The sequence below is a fragment of the Panthera tigris genome, chromosome B4 (genome assembly GCF_018350195.1).
Source record: "Panthera tigris isolate Pti1 chromosome B4, P.tigris_Pti1_mat1.1, whole genome shotgun sequence".
Taxonomy (NCBI): domain Eukaryota; kingdom Metazoa; phylum Chordata; class Mammalia; order Carnivora; family Felidae; genus Panthera; species Panthera tigris.
Window position 1 is genome coordinate 93,509,113 of NC_056666.1, and position 16,394 is coordinate 93,525,506.

The window sequence follows — 16,394 nt, forward strand, 5'->3', positions numbered from 1 at the left end:
TGGGGATGAAAGGCAACATATAAACATACAAACAAGCCGAGCGTTATTCCCCTACAGCCACAGAAGACAGTGACAGATGATGTGGGAGGCCCAGGGTCCTAAGTGCCACCACTAAGCTTAGCTGAATATCTGACACTCAGGAGTTGCCTAATGTCTCACGAATGACTGTGAATAAAAGTCCAAGTGGTGACCTCATCCAGGACTTTACCAATTCCCGGACGTTATTCTCCTGGAGGTGCTGGGAAATCCATGAGGTTGTGTGGTCTGTGGGAAGGAGGTAGACATCCTACCCACTGTAACAACTTTCTTCTAAAATGTCCCTTCTCTACAAAATAAAATGCCAAGTTATTTCTCTAGAAGATATGGTTTATTTGGTCCTAAGTGAGACATATATAAAGGCTGACGCTGGAGCAGATCTCTCTCCATTACCTAGCAGTTTACTGGCACAGGTTCCTGTGTGATATTTGGTAGAATATGTTACTGTCACCCTTTCTGTGAGCCACACTGTCAGGCTAGCCGTGGCAGTTAGCTACTCTTACTGGTAGGAGCTTTCTAAGGAATTCTCTAAGGGTGGACCTCAGGGTTTGCCCGCAGTATTTCAGGAGTTGACATATCAGATCCTTCTGCATCAAGGAGAAGGGGTGAAGCTTGTGCACAGAATAGGAATTTAGCCAGTGGCTGGGTTCATCTGATCTCTTCTAGTTCTATTTCTTTGTCTCTCTTCATTAATCTCCTTGGTGTTTGTTTTGTTTTAATCTTCCTATTGGCCTAAATCAGGGTTCCTAACCTCAGTGTTTGGGGCCTGATAGTTGTCATGGGGGGGTCATCCTCTGCTCTGTAGGATGTTTAGAAACATCCCTGGCCTCTGCCCACTAGATGCCAGTAGCGTCCCCTCCCCCCCCCCCCCCCCCCCCCCACTGTGACAACCCAAAACATCTCAAGACATTGCCAAATATCTCCTGGGTACAAAATCACCTCTGGTTGAGAAGCACTAGCCTGGACAAAGAACCCAGGGGACACATCAGCATTTCTGTACCAAATGTATTTTAGAAAGGTTCTTATTTGTTTCAGGATACATGATGTAGCCTTCCCTTGGCTGACTCTGTTAAGTAAATGTTTAAAACCAGAAGCTCCGGGGCGCCTGGGTGGCTCAGTCGGTTGGGCGTCCGACTTCAGCTCAGGTCATGATCTCACGGTTCGTGAGTTCGAGCCCTGCGTCGGGCTCTGTGCTGACAGCTCAGAGCCTGGAGCCTGTTTCAGATTCTGTGTCTCCCTCTCTCTCTGACCCTCCCCCATTCATGCTCTGTCTCTCTCTGTCTCAAAAATAAAAAAAAAAAATTAAAAAAAAAATAAATAAAACCAGAAGCTCCGAGAAGATGGTTCCAGGTAGTCATCTGGCCAAATCTACCTGTGGCAAAAAGATCTGGGCCTACTTCCTGAGTTAATCCAGAAACAAAACAAAACAACACAAAAATGGAATCCCTGGTCTGAGCTAATTGAGTAATTAGGGAAAATGTGGTTCTTGTGCCCCTACTTTCCAGGGTCATTGCTCCTGTCATCTGTTTGCCTTGGCCAGGGATGATGACCACGCTCAGCAGAGGTGCAAAGGGAGGCTGGAAAGAGGTGAATGTTGGGATCACGTCTCTCAAGCTGTGCCAGGGTTGGGATCCTTCTCCTGGGTTTTCCATGATTTGCAATAAGAGAACAAGGCTGGCATTCTTGAATTGATTCTTTTGACTCAGTGGCCATTTCAGTGGGGAAGACTGTCCTAAAATTTAGGGTTCATAGAACTAAGAAAAACAGAACACACATGAAAGGATTGAGGATCTCCATGAGATGGTCGGATAAGAAGAAACGAAGAAAATCCTTGGTTATTACTGTTAATACCACACCAGTTTAGAAAATGTTTATTGTGGATCGTGTAAATGATGATTGTGATGAGGGAAGGGCAGGTGGAATCAGATTCGAATTTGGCTCTTTCTTAGGAGTACAGTTGTCATGCTTATTCCAAACTTAACTGATGTAAAACCAGGTTTAGGGAGGTTAGATGCCATAAGATGGTCCTCTGACTTCAAACCAGGGGTGCTAAATCCCCTAGGATTATAGTGGAAAGAACAGAAGCAATTAATTGTTCTCTAGTTCCACGTTTTGTGGGAAAGAACTTTTTTTTTAATGTTTATTTATTTTTGAGAGACAAGGAGAGAGACAGAGTGTAAATGGGGAGGGGCAGAGAGAGGGAGACACAGAATCTGAAGAAGGCTCCAGGCTCTGAGCTGTCAGCACAGAGCCCAACGCGGGGCTCGAACCCATGAGCTGTGAGATCACGACCTGAGCCGAAGTCAGACGCTTAACTGACTGAGCCACCCAGGTGCCCATCTAGTTCCACATTTTGACTGAGGGGATTGGTACACACACTAGGGAGGGAGAGGCACTTGTTGCCATGGTGGTGAGGCCTGGGGATGTAGGGTCAGGAGTGAAGGAATGACAGGAAACACTGGTGAGAAGGAAGATGTGGGAGACGCTGGGAAGCATATGAAAGAAAAAAAGAAGCCAAAAGAGAAATGATAAGCTTTCTTGAATGAAAGAGATTAGAATCCTTTTGAATAAAGGGATCTTGACAAGTGAATGGCTAAAGTGGAAAGGAACAAGTCCTTTCTTCTGCAGAATGGTGGGGGCATCGAGTCCAGCCGTACCCATCAACCAGACATCGCTGCTTGGGCTCCCAGGCTTTTCTCTTAACCCCCCTCAGTCCCTCACAAGGGCCAGTGAGATGATGCAGAGAAGAGCCCAATTCCCAGCTGAGACTATGCGATTCAGAGGGATGGGGCTCGTTCAAGTTCATAAAGCTACGCAGGCAGAAGTCACACGCCAGTTTGGTATTCCTTATTCTGTTACACCACATGGCTGCTGGGGCTTGGCGGGTTCTCAGAGAGTAGACGTTATGACACGAAGATTTTGGAAAAATGATTGAGCACGGAATCAGTTTCTCTGAAGAAGGAAGAAGCTAGAGGGGGAACACACTGAAAAAGATGATGTGTGAGTCTTCAAATGAATGATAAATTTTACATTTCTCCATTCCATTTAAAAGGTGCTTTCTCCATGGCTAAAAGTGACCGCCTGGAGTGGTAGAGGCCGTGAGCCATGAAGTACACAGGACGATTCAAGAGGGGAGAGAACAGCTCCCCTTGTTTCGTGGAGGGCCAATCATGCCTAAATTCTTGGACGACAGAGAAAAAGCTCACGGGCCTTTACCTTCACTGTCCTGTGGGCAGGCATCAGGGCACAGCTATGTCCAGAGGGCAGAGAGAGAAGGCAGCAGATGGGGTTTGGCCTCACTGTACTCTCTGGCTGGGGGATTACATCTAATGCACGAGCCTGTTCTTGGAAGGGACAAGCCAAAAAGACTAAGCCGCCAGGCCATGTGACCATTCATGCAGGGGGTAGAAGTTTCCAGAGCTCAGGAGAAAACGGGCTAAGCAGGCAATGAAATCAGGCCCCAGAGAAGAAATAATTTTGTTTTTGCGATGTTGGTCTGTCTTGGGTAAAAACTCATTTTAGAATGAATAGAGGATTTCTTCATCTGGTCTGGGCAGTTGCTGGCTTGAATCTGTAGCTGAATTCAACTACACGGGCTCATTGAATGAGTCATTATTCAGTTTCCAGTGCCAGGAAGAAATGGAAGGCCACCTCAGAGTCTGATGAAATATTGAGGAGATTCAATAATTCTCTGGACAAAGGTGCATAAGGGATGGATGGAAGCAGAGACGAATGAACACTCTTCTAGTCCTCCATGAAACCTATGATTCTGTTTGTGTATAATTTATCGCCTTGGATTTATGAACAAAAATTGATTATATTTCAAAAGCAGCGAAGTGGAAATTTATTTGAATTTGAGCAATAGATAAAGCCAAAGAGAAGAGAATAGAGGGACTTAAGTTGCAACAGCCAAGAAAATAGCATTAAGAGGCTGGGGGAGGGTTAGGGTTCCTGCCTCTCAGCGGTGTTATGTCAGGGCTTGATGCTCTAGTCCATACTTAACGCTTTGGGAATGTTGGTCCCTTCCTAGGTACTAATGCTCTCAAGCAACATAGAGAAGCATCAATGTATAGTGTTTCTTTCAATATTATTTCCTTTTAGTCTTTTGAGAAAAACCAGTTAACGTAAATGTCACTACTGTCATGCAGCTGGGGTGGCCCAGTTGGATGCAATGTCTTGCCAAAATGTGCTAATGATAACACTGCATGTTGGGAGGAGTGGGGAGGGGTAAGGAGGGGTTCTGCCAACTTTCCTCTGTCAGAAAAATGGAGAGGATCATGGCTGGGCTCGAAGAGGGAGTGACACCCTCCTGTGTGCACCCATAAAAGACCAGGTAGACTCAAGCAGGGAGGACACGGAGGGGTTGCCAAGGTTGGAGAAGCTCAGGTCTGGCTTACGTGGGGCATCCTCCGGAATTCTGGGCAAACTGCTGGTAGATCCAGCACCTCACGCATGGCACAGCACAGTGAGGGAGCACCCAGGGTAAGAGTGTGGGCTCTTGAGTCAAATAAACCTGGGTTTGAATCCAAGCTCTGTCACTTTCTGGCTATGTGATTTTAGTCACGCTACTTTACTTTTCCAAAGGCTCTGTTTTCTTCGTCTTTAAAATGGAGAGAACATGGCATGCCTGGGTGGCTCTGTTGGTTAAGCCTCTGACTCTTGGTTTTGGCTCAGGTCATTTCATGGTTCGTGAGTTCAAGCCCCACATCGGGCTCCATGCTGACGGTGCAGAACTTGCTTGGGATTTTCTCTCTCCCTCTCTGCCCCTCCCCTGCTTGCTCACTCTCTCTCTCTCTCAAAATCAATCAATAAATAAATTTTAAAAATAAACTAGAATAAGATGGTGAGAATAGTATATTGACCCATAGGATTCCTGTGAGGATTAGTGAGATTCTCTGTGAACTTTACGCACTGATGCCTGGACTTGAGCACTTGATAAAGGGTAGCAACTAGGGTTACTTTATTTCGTAAGTCTTATGTAGTCGAGCCTCATCATTCAACAGAAATAGTGACAGCAGTACTCCTAAGACATGGCCTTCCAGACAAAGTTGGAGGCCCCAGCCAATTGCAACCCCCACAACCCTTTGGAGGGAGGTGGTCAACATCCCATCCCCATTGTGCAGTCCTGGACCCCCTTAACCTCCCAGCTCCGAGATCCTACCTCATGCCAAACAACCTGGAAGACATGGTAACTGGACCCAGATTGGGACATGATGGGGATTTTTGCTTTAAGAGTTCAAGTTAAACACACTCAAGCCTTATTATTCTTTGGTTCCATATCATTTGGTTATTCAGGTTCCTTGTCCTTCCAATTTTTCTCCAGTGTTCAAGACCAAAGAGTGGATATGGAAAGAGCAGCAATGGTGGCCGAGGGTGTGGTGGGGTGCCATCAGCTCCCACACCCCTTCCACTAGGAGGCTGGCATGTGTCAGACATCTTTGATCGCCCCGTAGGAGGCATTGCCAACACCTCATGGTTTGAAAACTGTGGCAAGAAGTAAGCAGCAGAGATAGCAAGAGAAAATATTACCACTTGAAAGGAGGGACGGAGTAGAAGGGAAGGATGAAGGGATGAGAGAATAAAAAGAAAACAGAGAAAAGGAAATTGAAGGGAGATGGAGGTTGTGATGCTGATAGAGCTTACGAATCAAGAAGTGGTAATAGTTCTAGAAAGGAGTGAGACAGAAAGCCTCAAAGAGTCGGAATTAGGAAGGGGCTTTTGAGGCATTGTGTGACCCAGCTCCCTCTGTTTATAATTGAAGTGCAGAAGAAAAGAAAAAGGAGGGGAGGAGAGACTCCTTTGTCTCCCTATAGGCAAAATCAGGAGACTGGACTATCTATCTACAAAGCTAGCAATCTATGAATTATAAGTCATATATATATATTTTTTTTAAGATTCCTTATTTGGTTAAGATATGTCACTGTGGTCTGTGTAACTTTTATGAAAGTCACCTTGTAATGGATGATGTGAATGTGTTTGATTTTCTCAGTTCTCAGACACTCAGGATCATAATGCCCTTCAGTTTAAAAAGTAGCTTATACAGTGTGATAGCTTTTTAAAAAGTTGACCAGTCCTTAGGTATGTTCTGGAACTAATGCTGAACTTCTGGGAAAGTAAGAATCTAGGCTAGAACCAGGTCCTAGACCTTTCTGGTATTCCGTTGGGTGATGCCTCAGCTTGCTCATTATTAAAATCTACGATGTCGGTTTCCTTGGTGTCCAGGTTTTCCAGTAAGTATAGCACATCAGGAGAGGCTCGCGAGCCAGCCACAATGTTGATTCCACTGGTCTCTGAGGATGTTTCTGTGTCAAGTGAAAGAACGGGCTCAGAACTGATGGGATCTGGACTTAGGCCTGTCAGGGAGGCGTGGCTGGACGCCAGGAAACCGGGGAGGCTCCACCGTTTGGGGAATTTGTCATTATCATTAGGGTCTTCCCCAGAGGCTGACGTGAGGATGTTTCTCTCATCTTTGGCTGAACTAGTCTGAGGACTGGGGTCCCTAGGAGGTGTCCCTTTCTCTGAGGGGAATGCAATCAATCCCACAGGCACCTCCTGCTGTCCAGTCCTGCTTGGCTCAACCCCGGTAAACTCTGCGCTCTGGATGGAGGCAGTGGAGTCACGTGATGTGGGCACTGGCGCCTCGGTCACTGTGATCAGTACCTCGGGGACCTGTGGCATTTTGGTGGGGGAGACCCTCACGCTCGACTGTGGAGTCAGGCTCTGCAAAGTGCTTGTCCGGCTGGTCTCCCTGATCGTGGACAGTTCCCCCAGGCTGGAGTACGCCTTGGGGTTCCCCTCTGGGGAGCAGGGTTGCCTTTGGGCGGGTGAGGCATGGTGGGGGCTTCTCGAGGGCACATCCAGCAGATCTCTGGCTGGGCTGACGTCGCCACTTGGGGGGAAGAACATGGAGCTGTCGCTGGCCTGCCTGCCATAGCTTCTCCTCCTGGGGCTGGTGGGGTGTTCGTGGGCACTCAGGAACCTCTTGACTCTTCTAATCATGGAATGGCGCTGGCCGTGCTTCTCGAAACTCCACAGCCACTCCTCACCAGGGAGATCCGACCCGGACAGTCTGAAACACACAATGGCAAAATGCAGGCAGAGCAGTTTCAGGGCCCCAGCTCTGTGGGCAGAGTCTCAGAGGTCAGGACTGAGTTTTGTATTTTCACATTACAGATTTTGAAATGGGGGAGACTTCAACTTGAGATTGTCTGGCAGAGATTCCCCAACCTTTTGGTCACAGGACCTTTTTAAACTCTTACAAATGATCGAGTACCCCGAAAAGATTTGTTTATGTGGGTTACAGCTATTGCTACTTACTGTGTCAGAAATAACGGAGGAATATAAAAAAATTACACACATAAGAATGTATAAGCACTCATACCATGAAATGTTAAGTGATGACATCATCACATAGCATGTAGCTTCTGGAAAATTCCACTTTTCCAGAAAGTCAGGGAAGAATGAGAATGAAAAGGTGAATAACATTTTAGTGTTGTTACAAAAATAATTTTGACCTTAAGGACTTGGGTCTTGGGGTTTGGGTTTTGGGAATTCCCAGAGTTCCCCACACCACACTTTGAAAATCACTCATCTACAGACGTGGACCTTAAAAAGAAGATATAGTGTGTATTCTTTCACCTTTATTGCAGGTGAACCAAGGTCATGAACTAAGGATCTGTAACCCACCCCCCCCCAATAATGCATCATAGCCAAATTCAAGACAATGCAAAAACAGCTCACATTTACATTTATTAAGGACCTCCCTTGCCTTAATGCAGTTAATTATCATTCATTGTGTGAGTTGGTACTATTATTATTCAGATTTTACAGATGGGGAAACTGGGGCCCAGAGAGATTGCTAAAGACAGTGTAGCCATTGAGGGCCAAACCCAGAAATCTGACTCCAAAGCCTTTGTTCTTAGTCCCTTTTATATAAAGTCTGCTACCTGAGTGTCAATGGTGAGGTAGAGCCTGGGGGGTGGGGTGCAGAATAATGAGTAAAACACAATCCTTGCCCACAGGTAATTTGTTAACATCCCTGGTCCACTCATCTAGGGTTACAGAAGGAGAAATGGGACCACACATCCATCGAGGAGGGCCGTGTGTGGTCTCTCGATGTAGCTGGGCTCCCCTGTGATGAAGTTTGATAGATTTGATAATGTTGAACTTTCAACATTTGAGACATAAAACGAATAACCCTAGCCTTTTGAACCTTCTCCTTCAAGGCTGAAATAAAATGGATAATTGGGATAACAGCGAGGGCTATGGGGTCGCAAGGCCTGCTCCTGCCTCACATTACATGGTTGTCTCATGTGTCGGTGGATTTGTGGTCTTAATGGGGTTCAGAGAGGAGCTACTTAAAGCCTTGCCTTTAAACCGCAAATGCTCACACCAGCTCCGGGAGCAACAGTGCTTGGTCCGCCCTGGTTCCAATGTTCCTATCGACAGCCCTGGTGACAAGATGCCTTCACAATGCCAGGTGCGCTTTGTGTGACACAGAGGGGAGTGTCGGGGCAGCAGGATGTTGGTGTAACCTGAAAGGGTAAAGTGAGCAGCAAAGAGAACATCATTCCTCCGTGTTTATGAATAAAAGATGGCTGATCGAGATGATTAACTGGCTAAGTGTCCCGGGATGGCATCCGATTACAACCTTGTGCTGTTATCCTAAAGCCCCAGCAGTGTCCTTGGCTACCAGATAGCCTCTGGCCCACCTCGGCCGTGCATGGCTCCGATTCAGTTACGCCAACTTGAGAAATGCAGACTCATGTCTCAGCGGCCCCGGTGACCCAGCTCGCCGAGTTTCATTAGGTCAGATCTCCAGTCACACCAGAGGAGCGACAAGCGCAGTTGTTCACTAAGATCGCCACACTGGATGTGCCCTGGGAATCCAAAGTAGGGCTGCCAATCTCTCTTTATAGGGCGAGCCTCTGTCCTCCATTTGAGATCTTGACTTCTTATTTGCGATTTCTCTTTCTCAACTACTTCTAAACCACACTGCCTTGTAAGAATGATAAAATCTTCCAGGGGCGCCTGGGTGGCTCAGTCAGTTAAGTGTCTGACTTCTGCTCAGGTTCTGTATGACCTCATGGGTTGCGAGTTCGAGCCCCGCGTCAGGCTCTGTGTTGACAGCTCGGAGCCTGGAGCCTGCTTCAGATTCTGTGTCTCTGCCTCTCTCCTGCTTACACTCTGTCTTTCTCTTTCTCAAAAATAAACGTTTAAAAAAAATCTTCTAGGAAACGTGTTTATACTGTCATTACTTCAAAACTTTGTAAATCCTAAGGACAAAATTTTCTAACTATGCTGATGATGGACATGTATATTCAATGGGGGCAAGAAGATTAAGGCCCTGCATCACAAATTAGAGAAAAACAGACCAGTTACAGAGAGCAAACTGCAAAAAGGCCAGGGCTCTTGCTAATGTTCTACTGGTTCACCAACTGACACCGGGCAGGGCTGCCAGTGACACCCTATTGTACCTTCCTGCCTCATGAGACTGTATCGTGGACGCATGAGAATTATCCACTTACCCAACTAAATTTATTGAGCATCTACTATGAGTAAATCTGTTGCATCAAGAACTGTATAACACAGTTTAAAAGGAGGGAGAAGGCACGTATATAATTAGCTAAATTGGGACAAAGTAAATTTTTGAGCTGACTTTTTGACATCGAGAAGGAATCAAATGGGCAGAGAAGGGGCAGAGCATTCCAATGGAAGAAGTGACTTGAACAAGTAAGTCGGGGGAAACCTTAGGGTGTTTGTGTGTGAAGATGGGAAAAACTTGAGTTGTACAAGCACAGAATAATGTCAGGCATAAAGCTGAAAAGGTAGCCTTGGATTGTGTTAGAGTCTTATGTACCAGGTAGAGGGATTTGGACTTTATCCCAAAGGCAGGGGGCAACTGTGGGCTGCCTTTGCGAACGAAGGGCATAGGTAGACTTGTGCTATTTTGTGGTAGTTCTGGAAGAACTACGTGGACAGCAACATTGATGAATGTTGTCGTGCAGAAATGCTTTGGGTAAGAAACATGACATGGGAACTTTCTACGCTATTAGTCAGAAAGACCTATCGGTGGGTCTTTGGAGGAACACTTGGTGGCCTGTGCTCTGGGGGGGAGGGGCAGTTTTATGAATGTCATGCTAAAGTGGTGAAGGAAGCCTTTTGGGTGTTTATGTTATCAAAGAGCAGTCGTGAAGCTCCCCTCCCCCGCCACATGATGAACCTAATGACCTTTCTTCCAAATGTGTCCATGAGGGAATGTTTCACTGCCAGCACACAATCCCCATCTCCTTTCTCTGAAAGTCACGGTTCCCAATAGGACATCAGAAACCGTGGTTTAAGAACAAAATGGTTTGAAGCTTAGAGCACACAGAACAGACTACATTGAAAGATGCTCCATTTCCCAAGTTGGGCGACTTGGATGTACCTTTTAGGTCCTTTCAGACTTTCTTCTCCTTATTTGGTTTTTAAAGTGTACTTTTGGTACAAGGTTAGTACAATCCTGAGGCCCAAATATCACCCCAAAACAACTATAGCAGAAACATTATATGGTAGAATATAAGTGCGCTCATTATATTGCTATACATTAGAGAAGGTCAGCTGAAAAAGGTTCTGGAATTCGCTTGGACTTAGGCAAGTAATTAGAGCTACGAGGACATTCATGGAAAGTGCCATGCAGCCATTATTGTCCAGAAGATGGAATTTGAGAATTGCCTCTGTGGTGAGGAAAATGATTTATTCGGGAGCTCGTAGAGCCAGGATTTCTGCTGCCTGGGCTGATTCTAACTAGCTGTGTGACCTTAGGAGAGCCACTTAACCTTTCTGTGACTCAGCATCATACTTGAAAACTAGTGACAACAATACTTCCTCTACCTGCCTTAGAGGCTGTGGGGGAGTTCAAAAGAGTAATAGATGTGGAAAAGCTTTGAAGAGTAGACAATATAAAAAGGACTCTGTCAATGACTGGCAGACTTTCAGAGGTGATTTCCAAGTCATTGTTGACTTCTCGCACCTGCTTGGAGGAAATGATAGCGTCTGCCTGAAAGTTAATCCCTTTTCTCCTCCGAGAGTGTATTTTTAAAATGTCACTACCCCGGGGCCCTTGGGCGGCTCAGTTGGTTAAGTGTCTGATTCTTGATTTCGGTTCAGGTCTTGTGGTTTTGTGAGTTCGAGCCCCGCGTCGGGCTCTGCGTTAACATCACAGAGTCTGCTTGGGATTATCTGTGCCTCCGCAGCTTGCACTCTCTCTGTCTCTCTCAAAATATACTTAAAAAAATGTCACTACACCTTGGTGCTGCCATCTGACAATGAACACCTTAGAAGGGATGACTCTCACAGTCACTTAATGGTTAGACGAGGGCACTGAGTGAATGGAGAGGAAGCATAAGGACAGGAGAAAGCTGATTATTTGGGAGAAGGAAGATGGGGCCGATCAGGTGGCTTTCTTGCAGACATTGCCAAATCCTGCAGTTAACATTTATTGCACAATGTAAATCCTCAATACGGAAGAGATGAGAATGAGGAAGGTTGTGCTATGTATTGGGCATTATTTTGAAAGGGTGGAGAAGGGTAGGTGTGGGAGAGAGAACAGGTTATGTTAAGCCAGGCGGGCTAGTTGGTTGTAGCCGAGTCTAGGAGGGAGAGCAGGCGTCATCCTCCAGGTCGCACTGGCGTCAGGATTGGGATATGTTATTTCAATCGCAACTGTTATAAAAGACCAACAACCCGCACTTTCAAAATATCTATTGGGCACCCAGTGAACTATCAGCCCCACAGACTCCCTTGCCAGTGACAGATTTCTGAGGGCACAGGCAGCAGTGATTTCACGGCTTTTGAAAAGACGCTTGGGCTGCTCAGGGCACAGAAGAACACTTGTCACCTCCTGTTGCCATAATAAGAGGGGACAGGACTGCTGGAGACGGCAGTGACTTTCAGAATTCATGGAGTGTGTCTCATATGGAAAGACCAAAACAGCCCCCCTAACTTGAGAGATCTGATGCATTATTTTTTTTTTTCCGAAGCAAGCTTTTCACAAAGCTTTCTCATGTGTGTGATCAGGTAAATAAATACAGAGCTTCACAAGATTAAAGGATAAAACTGGATAATGCTTGCCTTTCTTTCTCTGGGCCACCTTTTTCTTTTTAACCTCCTCCCCCCAGGTTTATTGATATATAACTGACATATAACATTCTTTAAGTTTAATGTGTACAATGTGATGATTTGACATATGTGTATATTATAGGATGTTTACCTCAGTAAGTTCAGTCAACATCTTCACCTCACAGTGGCCATTTTGTTTGCTGTTGTGCCAACATTTAAAGTGCTATTTTGAGGGGCATCTGCATGGCTCAGTCTGACAGCGTCTGACTTTGGCTCAGGTCATGATCACACAGTTCGTGAGTTCGAGCTCCACATTGGGCTCTGTGCTGACAGCTGGGAGCCTGAAGCCTGCTTTGGATTCTGTGTCTCCCTCTCTCTCTGCCCCTCCCCTGCTCATGCTCATGCTCATGCTCATGCTCTGTCTCTGTCTCTGTCTCTGTCTCTCTCTCTCAAAAACAAATAAAAATTTTTAAAAAGTGGTATTTTGACAGTTTAAATTCAGTTAATTTAGGTCATTTTAACAAAATTGAAATGAGGAATTTAGGAAATTGATATTTAATATGATGAATTCTACTTCTCAGGTCAGATTTATTATTTTCAAATTGCTAGTGTTCCTCAAAGTCAGGCAGCCGCCTTGGAGGGAGCTGATGATTTGCCTGAAAATCTATCCGGGCAGAGCCCGTGTGGAGGGACATTTATTCACAGCAGAGCAAAATGTACTCTTCAAACCCATTAGAGGCAAGTGCTGTTATTTTTAACCTTCTGCTCTGCAGAATCTTGTCAGAGCCGTAGCCTAGGATTTATAAGATGGGAAAGGTAACTCATGCTGAGCTGGGAGGTGGGGGCCAAGCACTGGGAGGAAAACCCAGCGGACAGAGGTTGTATCCACCCAGCACCCCCTCCTGACTCCCTTGCTGGGGGACAGTTTGGAGTAGGGGAGCATCACGGGGGGTTTGCTTAGCTCACAATAGGGGCTCCCAGAGCTGGCGACCCTCCTGCTACCACTCTCTTGCCCTTCTGCTAGTTTGGGGCAAGGATTACAGCAAATCTGGTAAAAGAACGGGCATATCTAGACTCCTGTTACTACTCTGGTTATGCTCATGGGCCCTCCGCTGGCTGATGCAAAAATAAGTTGTGGCCCCAAATGGGGGTTCACTTAAAGTCCCCCACATTTCAAAGCTGTTGTATCCTGTGGGAGTTTTGTGAGAAAAGGACATTAAGTCATCTATACCTGTCATGTCTTTTAGGAGGTGAAAATTGAGTGCCAATGGTGAGCCTATGTCGGCATATGAAAGAATCCCTGAGAAGGTTCTAGAATTTTAAAGTTAATAACGCACAATCGTCTCCTTGGGAGGCTCCGTTTCTCCTTCCTTTCTGGTACATTAAGTGAAAATCAATGTTCCAAGAATACGTTTTTGTCGAAGTTAGTGCTTCAGAATTTTGAGATATTTTTGGTAGTTTATAACACAAGAATGCAATAGTATGTATCAGACTATGTATTTTCTTGTAAAAGCTATAATATTTGAATATAGTTAGCTAAGAGAGGATAACTTACTAAAACATCCATCTAGAGGTATATTTAACCACAATCTAATAAAGGACGTGCTTGTTAAATACATATTTTCGTATATTTGAACTAATACCGCCAAGAAGACTTCTGACTGTGCTACGCAACCCGAATGTTTTGTACACATTAAATACATACGTACAGTTGCAAAAAAGTAATTATATTATTTCTACACATTCGGAGAGCCTTTGGAATGAAGGTAGATAAGTAAAAGTCATTATTTCTGGGTGTTTGCAGTTTTACAGCACCAAATAAATCCTAAATAAATCCCTCTGCTCCTAACCAGAAGGAACGCTTGCAAAAATCTGTATCTTTCTCCTCTGTGCTAAGTGCATCCTTAACTGACTTCATAGATCCATTCCTTAAGACCACTCTAAGTGTGAGGAAGTTGCGACATATTTGAATGACAGCAGAAAGCCCAGTAAAGCGGTGTTCATTAAAGGGTATCGCAGCAAGTCCACGGGCTGAGAGCACTCTTTTACATCAGCAGGACCCTTAGAGCGAGCACACGTCCATGTGTGCACATGTCAGTGATCCATTTCATAAGCAGCTACTGCCTCTCTTCTCCAGGATTTGGAATCCTTTAGCTGCTATGGATAGATGTTTCAGTGGGGTTTTCCCAATGCCCTTAAGGGGTTATTGCTTCTTCGCTCTTGGGGGTTTTGATTTTCGAGATAGGATTAAAGGGAGTTATGAGACTTTAGGACTTTAATTTCCTTGTGTTCCATTCCTCAGAGACTTATACACTTGTGCTAATGGATAATCCTAAGTATTTAAAAAAGAACAAGAGTTTTGGAGCGATCCATGGTGCTGTCATGTGAATAGCATTCTACCTCTGGCTAGCTGTGGTGGGCTAGCCCTGGATCTTACTTTTTGTTTGTTTGTTTGTTTGTTCTTTAATGTTTATTTATTTTTGAGACAGAGAGATTCAGAGCATGAACGGGGGAGGGTCAGAGAGAGAGAGACACACAGAATCTGAAGCAGGCTCCAGGCTCTGAGCTGTCAGCAGAGCCGGATGCAGGGCTTGAACCCATGAACCGTGAGATCGTGACCTGAGCCGAAGTCGGACGCTTAACCGACTGAGCCACCCAGGCGCCCCACTTTTTGTTTGTTTTAAAAACAAATTTGGGGGGCGCCTGGGTGGCTCAGTCGGTTAAGCGTCCGACTTCGGCTCAGGTCACGATCTCACTGTCTGTGAGTTCGAGCCCCGCGTCAGGCTCTGTGCTGACTGTTCGGAACCTGGAGCCTGTTTCAGATTCTGTGTCTCCCTCTCTCTGACCCTCCCCCGTTCATGCTCTGTCTCTCCCTGTCTCAAAAATAAATAAAAAGTTTAAAAAAATTAAAATAAATAAATAAGAATAAAAACAAATTTGGGGCACCTGGGTGGCTCAGTTGGTTAAGCATCCGGCTTTGGATTTTGGCTCAGGTCATGACCTCGTGGTTTGTGAGTTTGAGCCCCGTGTCAGGCTCTGCACTAATTTGTGCAGAGCCTGCTTGGGATTCTCTGTCTCCGTCTCTCTCTCTGCTCCCCTCCCACTTGTACTTTTTCTCTCTCAAAATAAATAAACATAAAAAAAAAGAAATTTGTTTTCAGCAATGCTGGCTTGAGTTTAAACATTCTAGGTTTGTTTTGGTAAAGTTTAGTATGTTAGGTGTAAGTGTTTGCTATTGTCCAAAGAAGAGTCATTTGCATTTTAGGGCTTGGGCGTGTTTTCTTCACACGCATCTTATAGAAAACTCTTCCCTCTGCTTGTGGGTGACCTCTTCATCTTGGTTAATAGTGTCTCCAACAGTAAGGATAATGAAAAGACACCTTAATTAAAACAGCAGATCACCGCAGTGTATACTTTAAATACCTCATAATTTTTATGTCGATTATACTTCAATAAAGCTGAAATTAAAAAAAAACCTGTTACCTTAAATACACCGTCATTCCTTGCTGTTTGTGCTCATATTGGCTTGGAATTTACCCTTTGCTGAATCTCCTCCTCCTATTTCTGTGCTAGTTCCTAATTTAGTCTTAAAGATGCACATTGGACTCCTCAGCTCCAAGAAGCCGTCTCTCATTCACCACGCTGGGTCAAACATACCTTTCTTTTATTCCCATAAGACTGAGCGTTTCTCTATTGCTGGGTTTACCACATGGTACTAGAACATGTCTCCTTGTGTCAGTGAGCTGAAGAGGTATTTGTTTTGTTTTTGTTTTTGTTTTTTCGCCTATGCCTAGCATTTGAAATAGAACCTATCGTATACCAGGCCCTGAAAGAAAATTTGCCTGAATAAATGGATGAGTTCATTCTATATGTGAAGATACGAGGAAAAACGTGATATTTTAAATTTGTATTTGAGATAAAAATATGGGGAGAATCTTACTTTATTTCACTAATGTACATTTGGTAAATGTGTAGAAAATATGACAATATTTTGAATATGTCCCTGAATATAGAGAACAGAGGAATCGTCTCTAAGGAGTTTTCTTTTTTCTTTTAAATTTTTATTTACTTTAGAAAGGGGGAGAGGGGGGAGAGAGAGAGAGAGAGCCTGTACGCCGTGGGGGACGGGCAGAGTAGGGGAGGGGAAGAGTTGGGGGACAGTAGGCTTCTACTGAGAGCAGAGAACCAGATAGGGGGGCTCAAACTGGTGAACTACAAGATCCTGACCTGAGCCTAAGTTGGATGCTTAACCAACTGAG

The 16,394-nt window shown here is 45.1% G+C and overlaps 1 protein-coding gene across 2 annotated transcripts in view; it reads right to left on the reverse strand.

Moving 5' to 3' along the window:
* Positions 1-5,036: 5,036 nt before the first annotated feature.
* The window catches only part of BEST3 (bestrophin 3), a 65,704-nt gene continuing 54,346 nt past the window's right edge, over positions 5,037-16,394 (reverse strand). For both annotated transcript variants that reach the window (XM_042992737.1, XM_007082242.3), the window contains one exon: positions 5,037-7,105. In XM_042992737.1, coding sequence (XP_042848671.1) covers positions 6,163-7,105 — 943 coding nt within the window. In that variant the 3' untranslated portion in view covers positions 5,037-6,162. The remainder of the gene's footprint in view (positions 7,106-16,394) is intronic.